This window comes from Podarcis gaigeae (assembly GCF_964106915.1).
Source record: "Podarcis gaigeae genome assembly, chromosome: 14".
NCBI lineage: Eukaryota > Metazoa > Chordata > Lepidosauria > Squamata > Lacertidae > Podarcis > Podarcis gaigeae.
This window is the reverse complement of record NC_139690.1, coordinates 32,895,273-32,916,672: the sequence shown is the minus strand read 5'-3', so window position 1 is coordinate 32,916,672 and position 21,400 is coordinate 32,895,273. Positions and strand designations below refer to the sequence as shown.

General features: G+C 41.8%; 1 protein-coding gene across 36 annotated transcripts in view; it reads left to right on the top strand.

Moving 5' to 3' along the window:
- The window catches only part of RBFOX1 (RNA binding fox-1 homolog 1), a 1,459,852-nt gene extending 1,451,066 nt beyond the window's left edge, over window positions 1-8,786 (top strand). For 25 of the 36 annotated variants that reach the window (XM_083710871.1, XM_083710861.1, XM_083710862.1 and 22 more), the window contains 2 exons: window positions 3,093-3,168; window positions 7,772-8,786. In XM_083710871.1, coding sequence (XP_083566997.1) covers window positions 3,093-3,168; window positions 7,772-7,894 — 199 coding nt within the window. In that variant the 3' untranslated portion in view covers window positions 7,895-8,786. The remainder of the gene's footprint in view (window positions 1-3,092; window positions 3,169-7,771) is intronic. The other 11 variants (XM_083710865.1, XM_083710866.1, XM_083710894.1 and 8 more) reach the window with 2 other exon arrangements.
- The last annotated feature ends 12,614 nt before the right edge of the window (window positions 8,787-21,400 follow it).

Sequence of the window (21,400 nt, the reverse complement as noted above, 5' to 3'; positions counted from 1 at the left end):
CAATTATAAGCACAATTCAGGGGGGAAACCCAGTTAAGTTTTTCAGAAATGAAAAAGAAAAGATGTGAGAAGGGGGAGGGGGAAAAACCCTAAGTGAGGCTATCCCCCAAGCATCTCAATGAGAATTGAGGATGCTGAGTAGCTGCAGACTGCTGTCTGACAGTTGAGTGATGGTGAGGGTGGGAGGATCTATGAAGGGTCAAGGAGTGGCATATTTGGGAAGAGAGCGGAGCTCCAAACACTCCAGATTGCAACACTTAGTTGCAGGTCCCCACATTATTCTACTATCTGAATTAAAACAAGCATAACTTCTAATCCTACTCAGAGTAGACCCATTAAAGTTAATGGACACATCTAATTTGGGATCATTAATTTCAATGGATCTACTCTTATAGTTGGATATTTCCCAGTGTCTTTCAGTGCAGGGGGGGCGGGGGGCAATTTGATAACGAACAGCAGCTAAATTCTCATTGCCTGCTCCCAGACTTTGGAATTCCCTTCCTGGAAAAGCTAGACAGGCCCCCTCTATGTGGTCCTTCTGTTGGCAAGTGAAGACCACCTTCTTCCAACAGACTTTTGGGAACTCACAGCTCTTTTTACTGTAATCATTTGTATGCTTTAAACAGATTTAATAAATAAATACAGTTTTAATTATATGAATGCTTGGTTTTTTATTGTTTCTTTCTATGGTTTTAGTGATTCTTGCTTTTATATGTAAGCTGCTTTGAGTCCCATCAGGAGGAAAGGCAGGGTATAAATAAATGTATAATAATCATCATGAATTAAATGTTGCACAGCACATGCACCTAGTCTTCCTGTGGCAAAAACCCTCAAATGCATCACATGTTTCAATCTACATTGTTGGGGAAAAGGCTAATCATGTTTTGTGTACCCCTCTGCCACAGCTGCCTTTTAAATTGCTAAACAAAGAGACACATTCATTGCTACCGCACAAAAACACCAGTATTATTTGGTCCTAATTTGTCAGAGCAACTTCTGCCAAAGTGAGAAACTCATCAGTCAAGATTTATGACAAGATAAATGCTTTCCATTTTGTATAGACCACAGTAACAACATTTCTCTTTGGACTTTGTGAAAGGAAAACCATTTGCAATGAATAACCTTTTCGCACTTCAGGCTGAATCCGAAACGTTGCAGTGCTTTCTTTTAAAAAGAAGCTCTTGTTAAAGCACCTACAGGAGTAATCTCAACATTGTTAGCTATAGGATTACTGCAGGTGTGTGAAGTAAGGCAGACACAAAATGGGGAAGGGGTGAATTACACATACACACACACACACAAACACACACGAGTCCCCTCATATTTGGGGATGAAATATTACCCTCACACTGACTTGGCTTAGTGGCATCATCCTGTATCCATATCCGATAGGCTACATAGCAGCCTCAGAAAGCCTTTTGAGAGTAAAGATAGTTTTCCCTTGTCCACTATCTGATTTAACTTCATGATAACATGCATTTCCCTGATTGGATGGGGTTACTGGAGGCAGAAGTCCACGTTTGTCTGTTTTTAAAAATAAAAATGGCTCCAAAGCTGCAAATTAGAGGCAGAAGCAGGTACACCCGGGGAGTAAACCAGGTGCAATAAAGAAGGTTAACCGGAATGACTTGAAGCTTCACATGCGTAACATTCTTCTTCCTAGTTTTTTCTTAAATGAGTGAAAATTTGGCACGTTTCATACATTCTCATCACACTATAGCTACCTCACCCCCTGACACCATACAGACAGCACTGAGATAGGACCAAGTACCTGATCTAGTGAAAAGCAACTTCCCATGTCCTTAACTTGGGGTGTTGCTATACAGATGAAACTTACTGGCTAAACAGAATCAACAATGGCAAAAAGTTAGTTGGGCGAGTCCATGGAAACACTGCCAGCTGTTGGCTATAGGTAGCATCTTCATAGCTCAGTGGTAAAGCATCTGCTTTGCACACCAAAGGTCCCATGTTCAGTCCTTAGCATCTCCAGGTAGGAACGGGAATGTATCCGTTCTGAAACCCTGGAGATCAGGTACTGTCAGTCAGGGAATGCAGTGCTACTGAGGGAGATGGACCAAAGGTCTGACTTGGTATAATGCAGCTTCCACTGTTCCTAACTACATGCAACGAGGAGGGGGGAAATAAGTTGGCAGTTGCCAAAAAAAGATGGTAGCCCTGTGTTCTGCTTATCCCATGGTAGCACATATGCACTGACCCTTGTACCTGAAAGCCTTATACATATGTGTCTCCACATCCCTGCTTGGTTAGTGGATATAGGAAACCACCAGGTATAAATGGCATCAAAATATGAGCAAGTTGAACTTTGCATTTCAAAAAGGGCAAGTGGAGAAAACTCTCCATATGGCCAATGATGTAGATCTGTCACTCTCTGTCATATTAAGAACCACTGTTCTCTCCTGCATGTTTCTTTGTGCGCCACCATTTTGCCCTGTATTCCGGGTGTCATATAAGAGAATGCTAGGATAGGTCTCCTTGCCCAGTTGCTTCCCACTCAGAAACCAAATTCTGCCCACTTAGTTGCATTTATCATCCATTAACAACAACAAAAACAACAAGAAGAAGTTGCATTGCCATTTGGATTGTCAGCTGAAGAGGCACACTGCTTCCTAACAGCTGCTTGGCACATTTTATACAAAAAACCTTTGAGAGAACCTTTTGTTCTTTGACATTGTATATATTATTTTCCCATTTACTTTCTACTTATGTCTATCACACTTTTGGGAATCACCTAAGGCTTCCTTGAGGGGGTAGGGTAGGGACCAGGTCCCTTAAGTTGAAAACACACCTATTGTGCAGCCATGGCTGCACATTTGCTTTGCATTCAATCTCGTAAAGCTAATTATAGCCATCCCCCCCTTCCTCCTTTTCATTTGTAAACTGAACCCATTTCCCCAGAGGATATTGCGTCCATAACGTGCTGAGTCAGTTCATTTCCAGTGTAATTGGATAGAGTGGGATGTTTGATTGCATTCATTTTGCAATTCCTTTCCGTTTCTTTTTTAACCTCTGGGGTTGCTTTGGTTTTCTTTTATTAATCCTCAGCTCTGCTTTCTTTTTTCTTTTCTTTTTAGTTACGGACGACTTTATGCTGCAGACCCCTACCACCACACACTTGCTCCAGCAACCACCTACGGCGTTGGTGCCGTGGTAAGTGCTGATTTATCTACTCCCGTCCCCCTTCCCTGCCTCCCGGTCTGCCCCAAACCTCCCCTCCTCCTCCCCTCCTCTCCCCAGTTCTTAGCATGGTTGACATCTTCTCACTTTCCCTTAATTGAATTTGTCTCTTCTGCTAACGGCAGCTAAAATGCCACATTAATCCTTCCCGGTAAACTTGACAAATGTCTTAATTTCTTGGCAATGTAGCACACATAAGGATATATATATATATATATATATATATATATATATCCTAGGTGAGCACTTACCTTAATGGAACAATTAGTCATTTTGATAATTAAATACATCACAAATTGAATGCCTTCACAGTAGCCTCCATTCTTTTTCTTTTCTTTTCTTTATTCCCCCCAACCCCCAATCTTTTGCCTTGAATTTACATTGCCTGAAGGTTCAAGTCACACCAGTGATTATAAGTATAAAGAGCTGAAACTGAGATTTCCCGGCCTCTGCTGTTAGTCACCCTGAATCCCTGCTATTTTCTCTCCCATATTATTAGAGTTAATATTTAAAATTATAGCTGTACTGAAAAGAGTAGAGGATAGGAGAGCATTCAGCGGTCCTCTCCAGTTGTTGCATAAAGTTAACCAGGCGCGTGAACACACACACACCCTCCACAGGAAGAGTGATTTATGTGAAACTGAAATGTACACATAAAAAGACCCCATGGGGACATTTTGTTGGGCAATACTGGCCTTTTGCATTAGGAGAAAATAACCCTCCCGGGGCGTTATGTGGAACCATGTTTATCTTAAATTAAGATAATCAGGGCAATCAAGCAAAATGTTAGTCACAACCAATGGAAAAGCAGCGAAATGAAAATTAACTGCAGAAAACTGTGAGTCCATTTGAATTAATCAAGACTGATTCACACCCAACTTTTGATGTATCTGTGCCCAATACATACCCTTCCCTTCTGCTCTGCAGTATAGTCTACTCATAGTCCAGAATGTAGATGGACTCACCCCCATTTTAGGGACGTGTTGCAGGACAGGCAGGGCAGAAAGGGAAGGACACAACAGCCACGCACCCTCTGATCCCAGCTTCACCCTCGCAGGCATACATTACTGTTGTTCACATAACGCTTTCAGGATGTGCAAATTTGGAAGTTTTACACTGAACTGTGAACTGAATTGAATTTCTCCTACAACTCTTATGCTGTTGGTCTCCAACTCCTGGCAGCCCCAGAAGCCAGCATGAAGAATGGTCAGGGGTTATGGGATTTGTAGTACAACAACATCATCTGGAAGGGCATCCCCCTTTTCTGGCTTAAAGAGAGTGTGTATCTTTGAGCAGGGAACATGAGGCACAATGGATCCAGTTGCAGATGATACAAATGTGTGTTGCCAAATTGTACATGCACCAGGGTCTGCAAATAAGTGTGATACCCATGTACAGATGATGGATAAAATATAAAATAAAAAATGACAGTCTTTTGCATCTCTCTAGCAATTGTTCACAACTTTCCCAAAGAATCTTTTCTTCAGGAGTGTGAAAGTAATGTAATTGGATGGAAACGCAGACATCTTGTAATCACGCCAAGGTCTCTCGATCTGGTTGAGTCTAAATTTATATCACCTAAATTTATATTCACCCAGCTTTTTGTTTTTAAATGGATGTACCTCCATGTAGCATGAACTACTTGTGTTTACTATGCAAAAGAGACCCTAAAATATAACATTCTCACTGAAGTGAGAAATGGCAGAGCTGAGTAAGTTAAAGGAAATATTTATACTGGGGTTTGGGGTCCTAGTTTTTTGCCACGGTTTTTGGAGACAGTAATGTTTCTGAATACCAGCTGTTGGAAACTGCCAGAGGAAAGAATCCTCTTTTGCTTGGGTGCTGCATCCAGGTTTCCCACAGGCTTCTTGTTGGCCACTGTGAGAACAGGATCCTTATGTTCTTTCCAATCACTTGGTATCAAATAGGCAACATTATTATTATTTATAATTTTGCGGAGATTAAAGATGCAGAACGTACGTGAGAAAGATTTATTCTGGTTTCCATTTCTTCAGTGTTTCACATGAAGAACAACCCCCCAAATTAGCTTCCGTTTTTTACTTTAGGTGGAATATGACAGTTTCTACAACCTGGGGCTTCCCACTAGCCCTGGGCTTCCAATAGTACATCATGCACTAGTGACAGTCACATGCTCACAGCTCGCTAGTAGAGCACATGCTCTAAATATAAAAGGTCCCAGGTTGAACATCTGGCATCTCCAAAATTCCCCCCCCCCTCTTCTCCTGCTTCCAAGGGGGGTTTAATGATTTTAACTGATGGAAATTTAATCCTTTACGAAAGACTTTCCAAGACTTTAGCTTGCAGCGTCTTTGCTTCAATCTATTTACAAAAGAGGAAGGCGGACTTCCTGTTTGAAACCTTCCCATTTTTGTGCCAAATTAAGATGTTTACAGATCCAATTTTCCGTTCTACTCACGGGTAGTTGTTTAAAGTCCAATTGTCCACAGGAAAAAGTCAGCGCTCTCCGGCAACAGCAGTGTGGTGAGAGCCAGTGTGGTGTAGTGGTTAAGAGCAGTAGTCTCGTAATCTGGGGAACCGGGTTCGCGTCTCCGCTCCTCCACATGCAGCTGCTGGGTGACCTTGGGGTAGTCACACTTCTCTGAAGTCTCAGCCCCACTCACCTCACAGAGTGTTTGTTGTGGGGGAGGAAGGGAAAGGAGAATGTTAGCCGTTTTGAGACTCCTTAAAGGGAGTGAAAGGCGGGATATCAAATCCAAACTCTTCTTCTTCTTCTTCGGTGCGGCTTCACTCCGTGAAAGAAGCAGTCAATTTGAAGCACTGCACCGCTCACCCCACGTCACTCCGGATCCCCGAACCCGGGTTTCCCCGCGAGTAGGGGAGGCGCAAAAGGTGCCAGCCGAATCCCACGTCCACAGGCTTCTCCCGCCTGTGGTTTTTAGTGGGTCTCCGCCTTTGCCATGGCGGCCAGACCCTGATTTCCACGGAGCGGGTTCCTCCCGATCAGAGGAATTTCGCCATTGCCGGAGGCGCTAACCCAGAAGTCCTATCTGGCATCTCAAGGTACAACTGAGAAAGACTTGTTGTCTTTCAGACCCCATGGAGAGCCATTGCTACTCAGTGTAGATAGCACTAAGCTAAACAACTAGCTTAGTGTTGGCAGTTTCCTAGGTTCTTTACCCCTCTCCCAATAAATTTCCCTTATCTTATTAAAATTATGATGATGATGCTGATCTTAAAATCTTTCAGATGATTTGCCTAAGCAGAAGCCAACAACTTGTACTCAGTGCAGAATGTTGTCTTTAGAGGCCAGTCATCAAAGTGGGATGAGATGGAGTGGGATCAGGAATTTGGTCTACCATTAGGCAAGCAGCACTCTCCCATCTGATCCTTCTAACCCCCGCTTCTCTGCCCAGCTACTGCATTGGGGGTTTTTCTAGACCCCGTAATCTGGCTTGCTTTCTCAGGTGCAGTGGAGAACCCTATCCCATCAACAGTGTTGAAGTAAGTTTTAACTTCCAGTCCAGTTTGCTTCTGTACTTGGAATAGAGAAAGAGCACCATCACTGTCAGGCTGCAAGATGTATTGGGCTGGCCCTGGGTGACATGACACCCTACTTTATTTCAATGAATGCAAAACTATCGCAGGGCACTGTGTGCGCGCGCGCGTGCACACACACACCATTCCTATTCCTAGGCATATTTTTAAGGACTTTCCCTTTGAAGCCCACATGGAAACAGGAATGGGACAAACTCAGGTCTGTTCCCATGAACAGCTTGGGTGGACCAGGCTGTCATAATAATAATTAATATTAATAATAATAATAATAATAATAATAATAATAATAATAATAATAATTTATTTGTACCCCGCCCATCTGGCTGGGTTTCCCCAGCCACTCTGGGCGGCTTCCACAGAGACCAAAAATACACTAAAATGTCACACATTAAAAGCTTCCCTAAACAGGGATGTCTTCTGAATGTCAGGTAGTTGTTTATCGCTTTAACATCTGATGGGAGGGCGTTCCACAGGGCGAGCACTGGACTCGATCCCAGTCTTGATTGACATGTGTTGCCTTATACCAAGTCAGATTACTGGTCCATTTAGCTCAGTACTGTCAACAACACCTTGGCATCAGGTCTCCAAGATCTCTCTTAGAGATGCCAGGGGGTGAACCATGGACCTTTTGCATGAAGAAGAGATGTTCCACCCATGGAGACATGGGCCTTAAGAACTCAAGAGCTTAAGAAGAGCTCTGCTAGGTCAGGCCAATGGGCCCATTGATGCCATTCTCACAGTGGCAAACAGATGGCCATAATGGAAAACCTGCGAGCAGGACCTGAGCACAAGAGCACAATCCCCTCCTGTGGTTTCCATCAACTGGTATTTAGAGGCATGCCCCCCCACGCCCCCATCATATAAGCTGATGATTCACTCACTAATTGGTCAGCTGGCACCTGTTTGAACAGCTTTGAGTGGTGTGTCCTGAACCTTGCTTGCAAAAAATTTTTGGAAAAAAAAATAACTAACATTGCAAATCCCGTTGTGAAGAAAAGCAGACATTTAAAAAACAACCCATCAAATTGCTTTGTTTCAGAATGCTTTTGCACCCTTGACTGATGCCAAGACTAGGAGCCATGCTGATGATGTCGGTCTCGTTCTTTCTTCATTGCAGGCTAGTATATACCGAGGGGGATACAGCCGTTTTGCTCCATACTAAATGACAAAACCCATAAAAACCCTTCCAATGTGGGGGAAAAAAAGGAAGCTTTCCGAGGCCTGGGTATTGCAATACATGCAATAGTGCATCATTTTAGCAACTCTAAAAATAAAATAAAAATAAAAAAGAGGAAAAAAAATCTACATTTTTTTATCTTATACCTCAGATATTTTGTTCTGTGTATTTTAATATCGTGGGTCTTTTCATTTCCGAACGTTGCATAGTTCGATTGCTGGCTGTAGAAGGTTATTATTATTAAATTATATTATGATTAATTATGATTAATTATTCTTATTTTCATTGTCGTGGTTGAACTAGAAAGCTGCTAGAAACTAATTTAAAAATAAAATAAAATAAAATCTGTTTGGGGGCCACAATCAAGACTGCTATATCATGTAAATGAATTATATATGCTGAATATTAAGCTATCAGGATTCCTCACTTGTTTTGTAAGAGTGTTAAAGTGACATCAGGGTCCCCCCTCCCTCCTGCGCATCTAACATTTATTTTTGTTTTATAAAGGGGAGGGAAAAGAGGAGAGTTGAGACGGTGGCGATGGGGGTCCAACATGATTAAATCGTAAAGTGGGGCCGCCACTGCACCCATCGTCCCATATCAGCTGTTTTAAATTATTCACTATTTATTCAAAGCCAAAGGTTATGTTGTTAATTTTGAGGCTGGGGCGGGGCAGGGGCGGGAGGGTGGAGAGAGGGGTGCTTCAACTGACACTTGTACATAAAATCTAATTTAATGCTGTCCGGAGAGCACCCCCTTTCTAGGCAACCCACCAAGTCAAGATCAGCTCCAAGCATAACTAGTTCTTTAGGCAAAAAAAAGAGAGAGAGAGAGAGAGAGAGAGAGAAACAAAGAAAAGAATAGAGGAGAAAGAAAATCTCTGCTAGTTAGAACATGAACAAGCTTTCTTTTTATATTTCTTCCAGTATAATAAATTATTGATATCATTGCAGACTTTTATATTATGGGAGGATTAAAAAAATAATGATAATAATGATAATAATAAAAGGTGATAAAAGCACTGTTTCTATTTTTTTTCTTTTTTTCCAAAAAAAAAGAGAGAAAGTAATAAAAAAGTTAAATTCTTTGTACCGGTTTAATGGGGGTGGGGTGGGTGGGGCAGGGGGGTCGGGGAAGTGTATAAAATTTACATCTGTGCAGTGGAATTATTATTATTATTATGACACACCTACGGCGCTTTAGGTTTAGACCAAGAGATAAGAGACAAAAAAACACACGTATAATCATTTTTACAGAATTTAAAATGCTGCTCATATTAAATAAATAAATAAACAAACATAAAAAAGTTTATATATGCATTTTACAAGTACTGCAACCATTGAGTAGAGAGAGAGAGAGAGAGAGAGAGAGAGAGAGAGAGAGAGAGATTGAAAAAAATAATAATAATCATGGTATTTTCACCTGCTTGGTACTTTTGGAAACATGACCGTGTCGTGTAAGCAAACTGCAATTCTTCGACATGTTCCAAGCCTGCCCCACTTCCCAACCTGAGGCTGTTGTGTTTGAAATTGGCTGGACCCAACTAAAAACAAAAACACCAGAATCATCAGATGAACAGAAGGTGGTTTGATGTCAGATACTTCCCATGTCTGATTCGCTGATGGTCCCCCCCACCCCCAAAGCACTGAAGAAACTCACGCCAAAGAGGCAGTTTCTGGCACAGCTGAAAAATTGCAGTTTGTCTGTACATCTGTTGTCCTGTTTACAAGTTAACCTAAGTTGGGGTGTTTGTCAGGGGAAACTTCTTGTTTTTTGTATTTAAAACAAATAAAAAGCAGAAAAAAGACTGTCTTGCGACAGTTTTTTGGTTTTCTTTTTTTTTGTTCTTTGCTGAAGATAGTTATTATATTCTCATCTGTATGGTGCGGGCCTAAGAGAAAAAAAGGGGGGGCGAGCACTTTATAGTTAAAAATAAATAAAAATAAAAATGATCAATTCACCGCTGTGAACCTGCCAACTCGCTATAAACAATTCTGCTTTTTAAAAAGTGTTTGTGAAATCAGGCTTTCCTCTTTGTCATCGTAATGTGCATGCGATATGATCAGTTGAACGATAAACCATCAATAAAGTTTCACAAGATTTGAAAACGAGGTTTCTGGAGCATTTATATCAGAAGATGAAATATATATATGCACATATATATATAAATATATATGTGTGTGTATGTAGATCGTCTTTGTCAAAGCCAAATGGGAGGGAGAGCCACACACAGGGGTAGAGTCAGAGAGCGTAAAGGGAGGAATATGCATTTATCAATGGGAAAAATATTGGCTACTAAAAAAGAAATGTATTCTGCTAGCCAGGGAATGGACCATAACTTCTGTCATGTTGAACCCCCATGCTTTAGACCTAGATTGAAATCCTGAGAAATTCATGCACAAATCACAAATCCAATATTTCTTCTGTCCCACTGCCTCCTATTTTCTCCACTGAATCGGAAGCTGCTTTTAAAACCCAAAGGGAGTCTCCAAAGCAGTTTGAGGCTAGGAATGAGGTAGAGGAAGGGATGTATAAAAGCAAAGGAAGTTCAGCTTAAGCACACCCCTACCCAAAAGTATTGGTGAATTCTGGTGAACACAGACAAATCTTGTGCTACCAAGGGAAGGGTGCGCTCCATGTGCATAAAGCCTGCCCTTTGTGGAGGGAAATTGGGGAGTCTGCGTGGATTGGGAGCAGGATCCATAGCTCCCATATCCACAAGACCTTGCAAGATTGATACACAATCTAGTTGATCCAAACCATTGTGGCAATCCATTCTTTCCCATTCCAGCGCTTGTCAAAAGTTCCCTGTAGCTTTAGTTTAAGACTTGATTTGCTAGAGTATAAACATTTGGGGATTGACGCCAGCTGCAATTACCCCAGCTTATTGTCCCAAACTGTGCGTGCAAAGCACCAGAATCTTCTCCCTGTGCCTGCCTCTAGGACCATTCTCCCAACCTAGTGTCCCCCAGATGTTTTGGACTACAACTTCACACAACACATAGTAGAACAATGGAACTCGCTCCTACAGGAGGCAGTACATTGGACCCTCCGGATACAAACTGAACTCATTCCGGGGGTCCTTTCGCAGCCCGAAAATTACGTAAATAGAGGCGTGCTTCTGCGGATGCGCACGGCGAAACCCAGAAGTATACACTTCCGGGTTTGCCATGGCGGTAACCCGAAGATTCCGTATCCAGAGGGATACGCAAGTAGAGATATGACTGTACTGGCCACCAACTTAGATGGCTCTAAAAGAGGACCAGACAGATTTATAGAGGAGAGGGATATTGAAGGCTACTAGCCATGCTGGCTATGCCAGTTGCTGAAAGCCACAGGGGAGGAGAGTGGTCTTGCGCTCAAATCCTGCTTGCTGGTTTTCCACAAGCATCTGGCTGGCCACCATGAGAACAGGATGCTGAACAGGATGCTGAACTTGCTGGCACAGCCAGCAAGGCTAATAGTCAAGGATGATAGGAGTTGGAGTCCAGCAAGTTAGGAAAGAGAGCATCAAGTTAAGAAAGGATGCTATGTGACGGGCATAGGCAAACTCCAGCCCTCCAGATGTTTTGGGACTACAATTCCCATCATCCCTGGTCCTGTTAGCTAGGGATGATGGGAATTGTAGTCCCAAACATCTGGAGGGCCAGAGTTTGCCTATGCATGCTCTGTGATATATATGCAGTTTTCAGAAGATAATCTGTGTGCCCTTTCTCAGTTTCTGTTGAGTTCAGTGTGGCAAATTTAGGATATGTTTTACACACACACACACACACACACACACAATTTCACAAAATAGTGAGGGAAATTTTTAGTGTTTAGGTTGAGAATGGCCATTCCTGGTATGCATTTATATCTGAAATGCCAGGGAATTCACCAGATGTTAGTGTTCAGAAACCAAGGGTGCTTACAGATGTAACTTGAAAAGGGACTTTCTTCACCTTGTTTTTCACCTGTGGAGGGAGCCCAGATTTCCCCACCTTCACAACAATGCATTCACCAGACATACATATCAGCAATTTGAATGCTGTGTCTGGTTGTCTTTCTTCAGGAGAGCTGTCTGCCTTGTTTTATTTTGCTTAAATAATAAGTGCAGCATAGTTGGTGACTTGTTTAAGCAGTCATTTGTCACTTTATTTCCCCCAAAGGAAAAACCATTTTAGACCTGGAAGAAAAAAACCAACAATTTAAGAGGTTGTGAGTGGTCGGGTAGAGTGGTAGGTAATGTCACACGCACTAGCCAGTCAGTGCTGTGCATACCGGCATCTACTACAAACTGGTAGTACTAATTTCCTCTAAAATCAATCCTGGACAGGGAATTTGTTACTCCAGTCCTGGAGAACCCAGTGACATGACTTCTCAAACAATGCATGTCTGATGCACTCTGAAATACCTTTTTAAAAAAACAAAAATAAAGTAAAATTAGCTGTTATATAAATATTTATTTTCTTACAAAAAATCATTTTGCACACATAGATCTCCTGATGTGTGGGTGATAAGTTAGTTTGTCATTTTGATTTGAAGTAAGTGGCTGTATCGCAACTTAGGGGCAGTCCCCAATAAGTATCTGAAGTCTAATTCTTAGAGATAATTGCAAACAGATACGGTTGCCGAATGCTGTTGGAAAATATTTTTGTGAAAACTCCTAGAACACTCCGGTCATTCATTTTATTCAAATGTATGTCTGATATAGGGAATGTTTTTTTTCCAGTTATATAAATTATTACTGATAATATGAATTCTGATTTTAAAAGAAATGATTAATACCATATGTAGAATATCGTGACTTCAAAACAGTTACAAATCTTTAAAAACCCAACAAGTGTGTATATCTGTCTTTAGAAATTAGTGTTTATATCACTACAGTGGTTTGTGAATAAAGAAAAAAATGGTTTGTAATATTAAAAATAAAAGCTTAGTCTGAAATGGTGTAAATAAATCTGTGTCCAGAGTTGTTGCTGTTGTTTTTATCTCTCCTTCCTTCCTTCCTTCCTTCCTTCCTTCCTTCCTTCCTTCCTTTTTTTTTGGGGGGGGGGGTTTCTATAACCATTCCATTTTTAGCAAAGTTACTTAAATAACCCAAACAGAGTGCAGAGATAAAAGAAATTCTGCTAACACCATACTGAAAATATTCTGCTAACACCATACTGGGGTGGGGGGTCGGGAATAGGGAAAAAAACACCATCTAAATTGAGGGGAAATAAACAGAGTTTTTGTCTTTCTTACTTCAGGCCTTGTACATTACAGGGAGATGTTCAACCAAACATATAGGGGAAAACTCCTTCAGAACTACACAGCCAATCAGAGCATGTGCTACCTCACCAAACATCATGTCACTCTGCCTGATTGCTAAGCAACACTTCAACCCACCTCCACTTAGCTGGTTGAATTAACATTAACAGAAATAACCCTTAAGTTCCACACAAAATGATCTCTGCTGTTGCACCTCCAGCAGTTCTCTCAACCATTTCACAAATAAAAATCAAATACGTTATGTATTTGGGTCCCATATAGCTACTTCAGACATACCCCTGAAATAATACAAGATACTCGTCTCTACTCCACAGTCTACTTGCAGTCTAAACACTGACCATGGAGGAGGCAAGAAGAAAGAAAAGAAGGACAGCAGAAGAATGACTTGAGAGAGAAGCTGTATGTAGCTTGGTAGTAGAACATCTGGTTTGTTGTCTGATTATTGATTATTAGCATTTCCAAGCAGAAAAGATCCTGGAATATATGGGTTCAGGTGGGCCATGAGGTACCCTGGACCTAAGCTGTTCAGGGTAAATTAATACAATGCCCTGAACCTAGCTTGGTAGTAAATGGGCAGCAAGTCTTGATGCTTTAACAATGAGTTGTCGGCCAAGTGCCCCCATCAGCAATCTGGCCTTCTGATTCCACACCAGCAATCCAGCCTCAAGTTTACCAGTGTATGGATTCAATGGTCAGGCTATCCTTGTCCAGGAACTTAGCCAAAAGTAGGTAAGTAAAAGCAGCTTGACACTTACATGACTTGGGCCATGGGGCTCACAACTCTAAGGATGGGAGAGAATTACAATTTAGTTCACATTTAAAGATGAACCTACCTCAATATCACTTTCTGTAATGATTTACAGACCAAAATACAACCAGCCTTTAAAATTTGCACTTCGCTGATGGCTAGGGATAGAGAAGTATTTGATCAACTTTGTTTTTTTTAGAAATGAAATACTAAATTTGCACTTTCTGAAACAGTACGAAACCTAAACACAGGCATCCTTCAAAATTCACACTGCTCTGAATTTTGCAATGCAGTTCCTACCCTAGTGAAGGGTACAAAAAATTATATACTAAGGTAAAGTCTGCACAGACTGCATATATTAGTGGAAACAACATCTAAAACATTATATTAGAAGAAATAGCTTTATAAAAATGTGCATCTTGGGCAAAATTGAGCATACAAGCATGCGTACAGTATACAAGTATAAATTCAGACTAAAATACTGATGAATTTTCATGAGGATTTTAAACAACAGCAACAACAAAAATCACAAACTGATGTGGAAATATGGAGAATTGAACTAAACATTAAAAAAACCTAACTTAAACCAAAATTGAGAGATTCGCCCATCCCTATCCTCAAGTGGCTTTCTATTCCTTCTGCACCTACAACCAGTAGTAACCTAAGTGGGGTACAAACGACAATCCCCAGTTGCCACCTCGAGCTGCTTTGAAGGAGTGTAGGTGGACCCCTGCATCTAATGGTCAGAACTGCCAAGTTGGAACCATCAAATAGCGTAAAGGAGGACCTGGTTTATTCTTCTGCACTTTGGCCGCACAGAGGTCAATAGTGATATTCATAGTACTTGTGTTAGTCTACCTGCTTTATTCTACTGCTTTTACTGTTTTGCTGCAGTGGCCATGATGACTATAAACATTCATTTTTAACAATGAATAAAAATAAAGCTGGGGTGTGCCAGAAACTGAATTCAGCAAATCAGGGGTTAAACCGAACTTACAATAAGAAACATGAGAAACTGATAGAAACCAAAACTGACAAATTCCCCCATCCCTACTTAGTTCAGAGTCATGGCCTGTCCTGACCTTTCAAAAAGCTACATCTGCTTCCGACCATTGAATTCTGTGTCTGCCAGCTCTGGCAGTTCACTTGGCAGAAGGAGAAGTCAAGGAGCCTATCAAAGAGACAGTTGGCCAAAGAAATGTGTGTGCAGTTGGACAAGAAAGTCTCTTGAGTCTTCCATCTTACAGAGATAGGTGAGTTGGTCAAGCCCAGAGATCCTGCAGTATAAGCCTGTCTTGAAGCAGACGAGGCATCTCCTGGGTTACCAACGACGTTAAGGAACCACAAGTTGCATAAACAATGGTCTGCTCAGGAGGCTTAACAAGTGCAAGAGGGACAGACATCTATCCCCCTTGAATTATTGTGCAGGAAAGAAAATTTTAACATGTGCAACTTGACATTCAAGGATTAGAAGAACACCACCTCAACCCACAGTTTCCTTTTCTCACAGTGGCCAAACAGATCCTCCAATAGCAAGCCTATAAACAAGACCTGGGTGCATCAGCAGTCTTCTCACTTGTGATCACCCTCAATTGGTATTCAGAGGCATATCACCTCCAATCGTGGAGGTGTTTGCTTTATATCCAGTCATGCTATGACTGTAGCTTATGTTAACTGTCTTAGGGGCTGTGCATGCAATGTGTTATATACAGTTAGCACATGACAGGGGCAGTCAATCTGAAACCAATTCCCCGTCCTGACTTTTGTGCATTCATCTGAACTTCTGAATAAGGCCTACATGCAAAGAGAGGGTCAACAAGTATGGTCGGACACAAGTGTTTTATTCTGTTATCAACAGGGGGCTTTTCAACACCTCATAACTTCAGACATACTGCTGCCTGGGTAGACCTGAAATTTTGCTTCTGTGTGTGCAATAATGAGGTGGTGGAGTCCCGATGTAGAAGAATTGACTGTGCCACTTTTGATTGCAGCTAGAGAGAATATTCTTTTTGAACACTTCTTTATTTATGAAAATGGCCGTGCAAATAGATAGGTGGGTCAAGCAAGGAGTGAATTAGGCTAGAACACTTTGACCTGACATTCACATTCTCTTCACTCTGTCTTTCTCGGAAGTTATTACATGGCTGAACATTCAAATATGTGATTCACTCGCCTAATATCTAAAGTGGTACAGCCCACAATACCACCTCAAGGATTCTACCACTTCATTTTGTATTACATGAGACTTGAGTAGATCAAGCATTAATTGTGTGATATCAAAGGCTATTTTTCTAGAAAATGAGGTGTGGAAACTTATCATGAACATGTCCCTCATTCTCTTGACATGGCACCTGTGAGGTGCCAGAACTGAGTTCCAGTGAGTTTCTGCTGGAAAAAAGTCCTGGGATATCCTCTCCCATGCTTGTTTTGTTTTTTAGTTTAGAAATAGCCCCCAGGAAGAGGTGACCCATAGCATGACTCAAGAACACGAGGAGACTTGATACCCCACCAAGTTGTCTTCTCACTGATAATAACTGCAGTGCAGCACAATTATGATCAGTGGGGAAACAAAAGTCAACCCACATAGGGCAGCCCCACATAGAGCTCATTGAAGTAATCCAGCCTTGAGGTTTCAAACACATGGACAACAGTGATCAGGAAGTATGGCAGCTGGGAGTGCAAGTGCTGCCTTAGCCTGTGGAAATGGCTGCTGGAAAGGAACACACACACACACACACACACACACACACACACACACACCGCCCTCTACCTTGTAACAAGCAAGTAACAAGCTCAAAACCCCTATTCCCACCAAAATTCGAAAGTTCTCAAGTGCCCCAAGAAGCAAGGCAGAAAAAAAAATGGCAGCCTCTTTTTCGGCGAAAGAAAACATCAAAGAAATTGGAGGATAGATTTCACTGTGACACTAATTTATACAGCTGAAATGGGCCTGCATGTATTCAGCTTTTAAATTTGGAAATATTTAACAGCCTTTTGGGAGGCTGTTAATAAAATAAAATAAAATATCAACAGTGATTGAGCCATAACAATGCTACTGTACTGCAGCTTGGAATATTAGTAAATTTCACCAAGATTACATGTGGTAATGCCTGTTACGTCTGCTGGGCTCCATGCTGGGCTAATGATCCTGGTGCCTGGCTGTTCGGCACTGAGAACGAGACTTTCGCATTGTAAAACCTTTCATCTTCCTCAAGCTGCCTATTGCTAATGAATTTTTTATTTGTTTACTCAATGCTTCTCCTGGATATAAAAGTGACACTTAACTTAGAAAGAGAAAGGAAGAGAAAGATGAAAAAATAAAACACACCTCAGCCAACCTCTGTGTTAAATCAAAGCTAAGCTCTGATCAGATCAGAAGCCTCTGAATGCCCTTTTATTTCCCTGGTTTACCATGTCCAGCAAAAGAAAAAGGGGGGTGGAACTTAAGGAAATAAATAGAGCAATATGATATTTCTTTTGCAGGGGGGGGGAGTATTATAGAATAGGAAAACACTGAATTATTCATGCTCTGATGGACTGTCATATGGGGCCATTATAAGCATATTTGCAAAGCAGCTGTGCCTCTGTGTGTTGCTGAATGAAAACGCAAGTTCTGCGTTCTTTCTTTTTTTAGATCATCTTTCATAGAATACTCACAGAACATCTTTGGAAATGATTCAGTATATATGTGTGTGTGTGTGTGTGTGTGTGTGTGTGTGTACCCAGTGCAGAGGACTAACCCCAGTTCGATACCTTTACATGATAGGAATAACACCATCTGGAACATCTGCGCATCCAACTTTCACATCCGCACCACACTTTTAAAACACTGTTTAACAGACATGATTTCCTGCAAAGAATTATGGGAACCGCAGTCTGTAAAGGGTACAGAAACTCGTACTCTGGGAAGGATCGTCTAACAATTCTCAGCCCCTTTTCACAAATTACAATCCCCAGGATTCCTTTAACAGCTATGGCTGTTAAAGTGGTATAAGAGTACTTTAAACGAATGGTGTGGATGCCCCCCCCCCAATCCCATCAGCCCCAGCAAGCAAGGCCAGTGGTCAGGTATGACAGGAGCTGTTGTCATTACTGTTGGCATCCATCTGTCTCAAGAGATCATGGAGTGCATCTCCGGGGTTGAAGCCAAACCACTGTGTTAGCAACACCAAAGCGACCTCCCCAGTGTGGTGTAGTGGTTAAGAGCAGTAGACTCGTAATCTGGGGAACTGGGTTCACATCTCCGCTTCTCCACATGCAGCTGCTGGGTGACCTTGGGCTAGTCACACTTCTCTGAAGTCTCTCAGCCCCACTCACCGCACAGAGTGTTTGTTGTGGGGGAGGAAGGGAAAGGAGAATGTTGGCCACTTTGAGACTCCTTCAGGTAGTGATAAAGCAGGATATCAAATCCAAACTACTCCTCCTCTTCTTCTTCCCCAGGGCACAAGCCTGAGCAGTATTATGGAGGTCCTGGGCTGCCCAGATGACCACACCCACCTCTTGGCCTCGTGGTCCAAAGGAAAGCAGAGCAATACTTTTGGCACCAGCTTGGCTGCAGGAGTAGCTGAAAGGAGGCATACAATAAATACCCCCCCCCCAAAAAAAAAACATTAAAAAGGATATAGGGTGTTTATCAGCCAAAGACAACAAAATACTTTTATCATGCAGGAAAGCTCAGGTTCAATCCTTATCTTGGGAAAGACCCCTGCCTTAAACCCTGGATAGCTACTGCCAGTCAGCAATGCTGATCTGGATCGTCCAAGAGTCTGACAAAGCTGTTTATTGTGTAAGGGAAGGGGCATAGCTCAGTGGTAGAGCACCTGCTTTGCATGCAGAAGGTCTCTGGTTCATTTCCTGGCATCTCCAGGTAGGGCTGGGAGAAACACCTGCCTGAAACCCTGGAACATCACTGCCAGTCAGTGCAGATCAAACTGAGCCAGATGGGTCAGGGGTCTAACTTGGTATAAACCAGCTCCATATGTATTGGACTAGGTGAAAAGACAGTCTAACATGATAATGGAGTTCCCTGGTGGGTTTCTACTGTGTATACAACTTGTTTCTTGCAAAAATGATGATTCTGTTCAAACCACTTTGATGGGAAACTTTTTTAAAAAAGTAATGGAGATCATTAAAGAATGATATTTCTCTCAAGAGATTTGTTATGTTATAAAGGGACCGAAATTACTAGAGTTAATCAGCCACAATCTACTGAAGTCTATACTTAGATTAATTAAATTTTTTAACTCTGAAGGAATAGTTCAAAAATGTAAGGGAGTGAAGGAATCATGGAAATTACAGGTCTCCTGCCCCACTGATTCCTTTGCTGTTTTTGTAAGCCTCCACCTTGGCAAGAAAGGGTGGCACATATGAAATGACCCTTGTCCATAGCATTTAAGGTTGCAAGCTTAACTGGTAACTTTTGAAGAGCTTTGCATGCCGACAAACATGACCCCCCCAAGAAAGTTGCAAAACACATATCAGCGTTTTGCTCTTCTAGTGTAGTGTACAAAAGGAGGACATGCATACAGTATTACAGAAGGCAGAACTCGCACATCACCCCACGGTGGAATTCTGCAAGTTCCTCCTTCATGTTCCAAAATCACACATGGAACAACGTGAAAGTGCAACGTAATTTCCTCTCCCTCTCTTCACTCAAACTGTCCCCAGATCTGCTCCAGAGGGAAGAACTGCCGGGAGGGGTGGGAGGGCCAGGGACAAAGAAAGAAGATTCTTTGCTGGAAGCAATGCCTGTCTAAAGTAGTATCATAGTGCTTTAAATGCATGGTGTGAATGTGACTGTAGTTTGCTATCAGTCCATGGTGAAACACAAAATTAAATTGTGCCTAGATTTATTTATTTTTAATCAACTGATCAAGAACTGGCAAATGTATAAATTTCAGCCTCCAAATGATAATAATAATAATAATAATAATAATAATAATAATAATAATAATAATAATAATAATAATTTATTAGTTCTACCCTGCCCATCTGGCTGGGTTTCTTACATTAGAGCTGGCTGTTTGTACTATTGATCAGCAGGTTATTGAAACAATGGCAGGGGCTCCTGCTTCAATACAAAAAGTGAAACAGAAGAACTGGATGGGAAACAGGGTCCCTTAATTGGGATGGCTTTCACCTTCGACAAGGAAATGCCAATTAAAGGGATTCTGTTCTTCTATGAGGTCCGTGGGGGTCAGGAAACGAAAAAGCTACCAAGTTAATACTCAGAGAGCACTGAGCATTAAGGAAGATTAAGAGGCTAGTCTTGACTCAAAGACTTGGTTAACTTAGTAGAATAAAAGAGCCTTGGGGTTGGGGGAGAGACCGAGCAAGCTTGTAACAATGGCTAGTTAAGGAGAATGCAGCCATTATGGGCCAGCCAGTTTCTGGTCCATGGTCTCTACTGGTTTGAGAGTTGCTGATATAGCTCTTCTATGGACAGGGTGTGTGTGTGGAGCAAGGGAGCCTAGGTATGCCTCTGGGTGTTGCGATCACATCTAAAAGGCCCTCCTGGCTGCCTTTGTGTCCAGTACATCTAGGATCAAGGCAGTCTCTAAGAGTGCCCCCAGTATAAACTGGTACCCTGACCCTGAGGTATGCCTTCAACAAGAACAAACATCCTCAGCTTCCACTCCCCAAGTTGCAAAGTCGGCTGAATGTGACAGAGATCCAGCAAAGGTACACATTGCCTGTGACGACTGCTTTAAAACATTGTTTAAATGTACGATTAAAAATGCATGCGAAAAAATATAAAATGTCTCTCCTGAACATTGAGCTAATAGTAGAAAATGAATTCTGAATTAGGGCAGCATGCATGGTGATGGGTCCTACTCCGCGCTGTTGTCAAGAAGCATTTAATTGGAAATATGAGTCCTAGAGTGGCAGTTTGGTGCCTCCTAAAGTTGTTTTATGGGCACCTCTGTTTCTACCACCATCTCCTAATAGCAGGAATCAACTTGCAGTTTGCTTTCAAGTAACTTACAGTTTGAGCAGTAACAACATCAACATTGCTTCCATCTTTATTTTCATTTCCAAGAAGGCAATCAAAGCTCTATTAGTGGGGACATGGCTGCTTGGTAAACACCTCCTAAGGGCTGTAGTTCAGTGGTGGAACATCTGCTTTGCGTGTAGAAGGTCCCAGGTTTAATCCCTGACATCTCCAGTTAAGTCTAGCATCGTCCCTTGTCTGAAATATTGGAACGCTGCTGCCATTGAATGTAGACGCTACTGAGCCAGATGGACCACTGGCTTGCCTTATGTTCCTATATTCACTTATGTAAGGTCAGGAATCAGTATCATTTGGAACTGGGAGTATTAGGTTTACAATAATCTGAAGGCTAGGGATGGAGAAGAAGTTTGATTAACTTGCTTTTAAAGATGAGCATACTATATAGCTGCACTTTCCTGAAACAAAATGAGAACCCAAAGACAGCTGCCCCTCAAAATTTACACTTCTCAAGAGTTTTGCAAAGCAGTTATCCAATCAA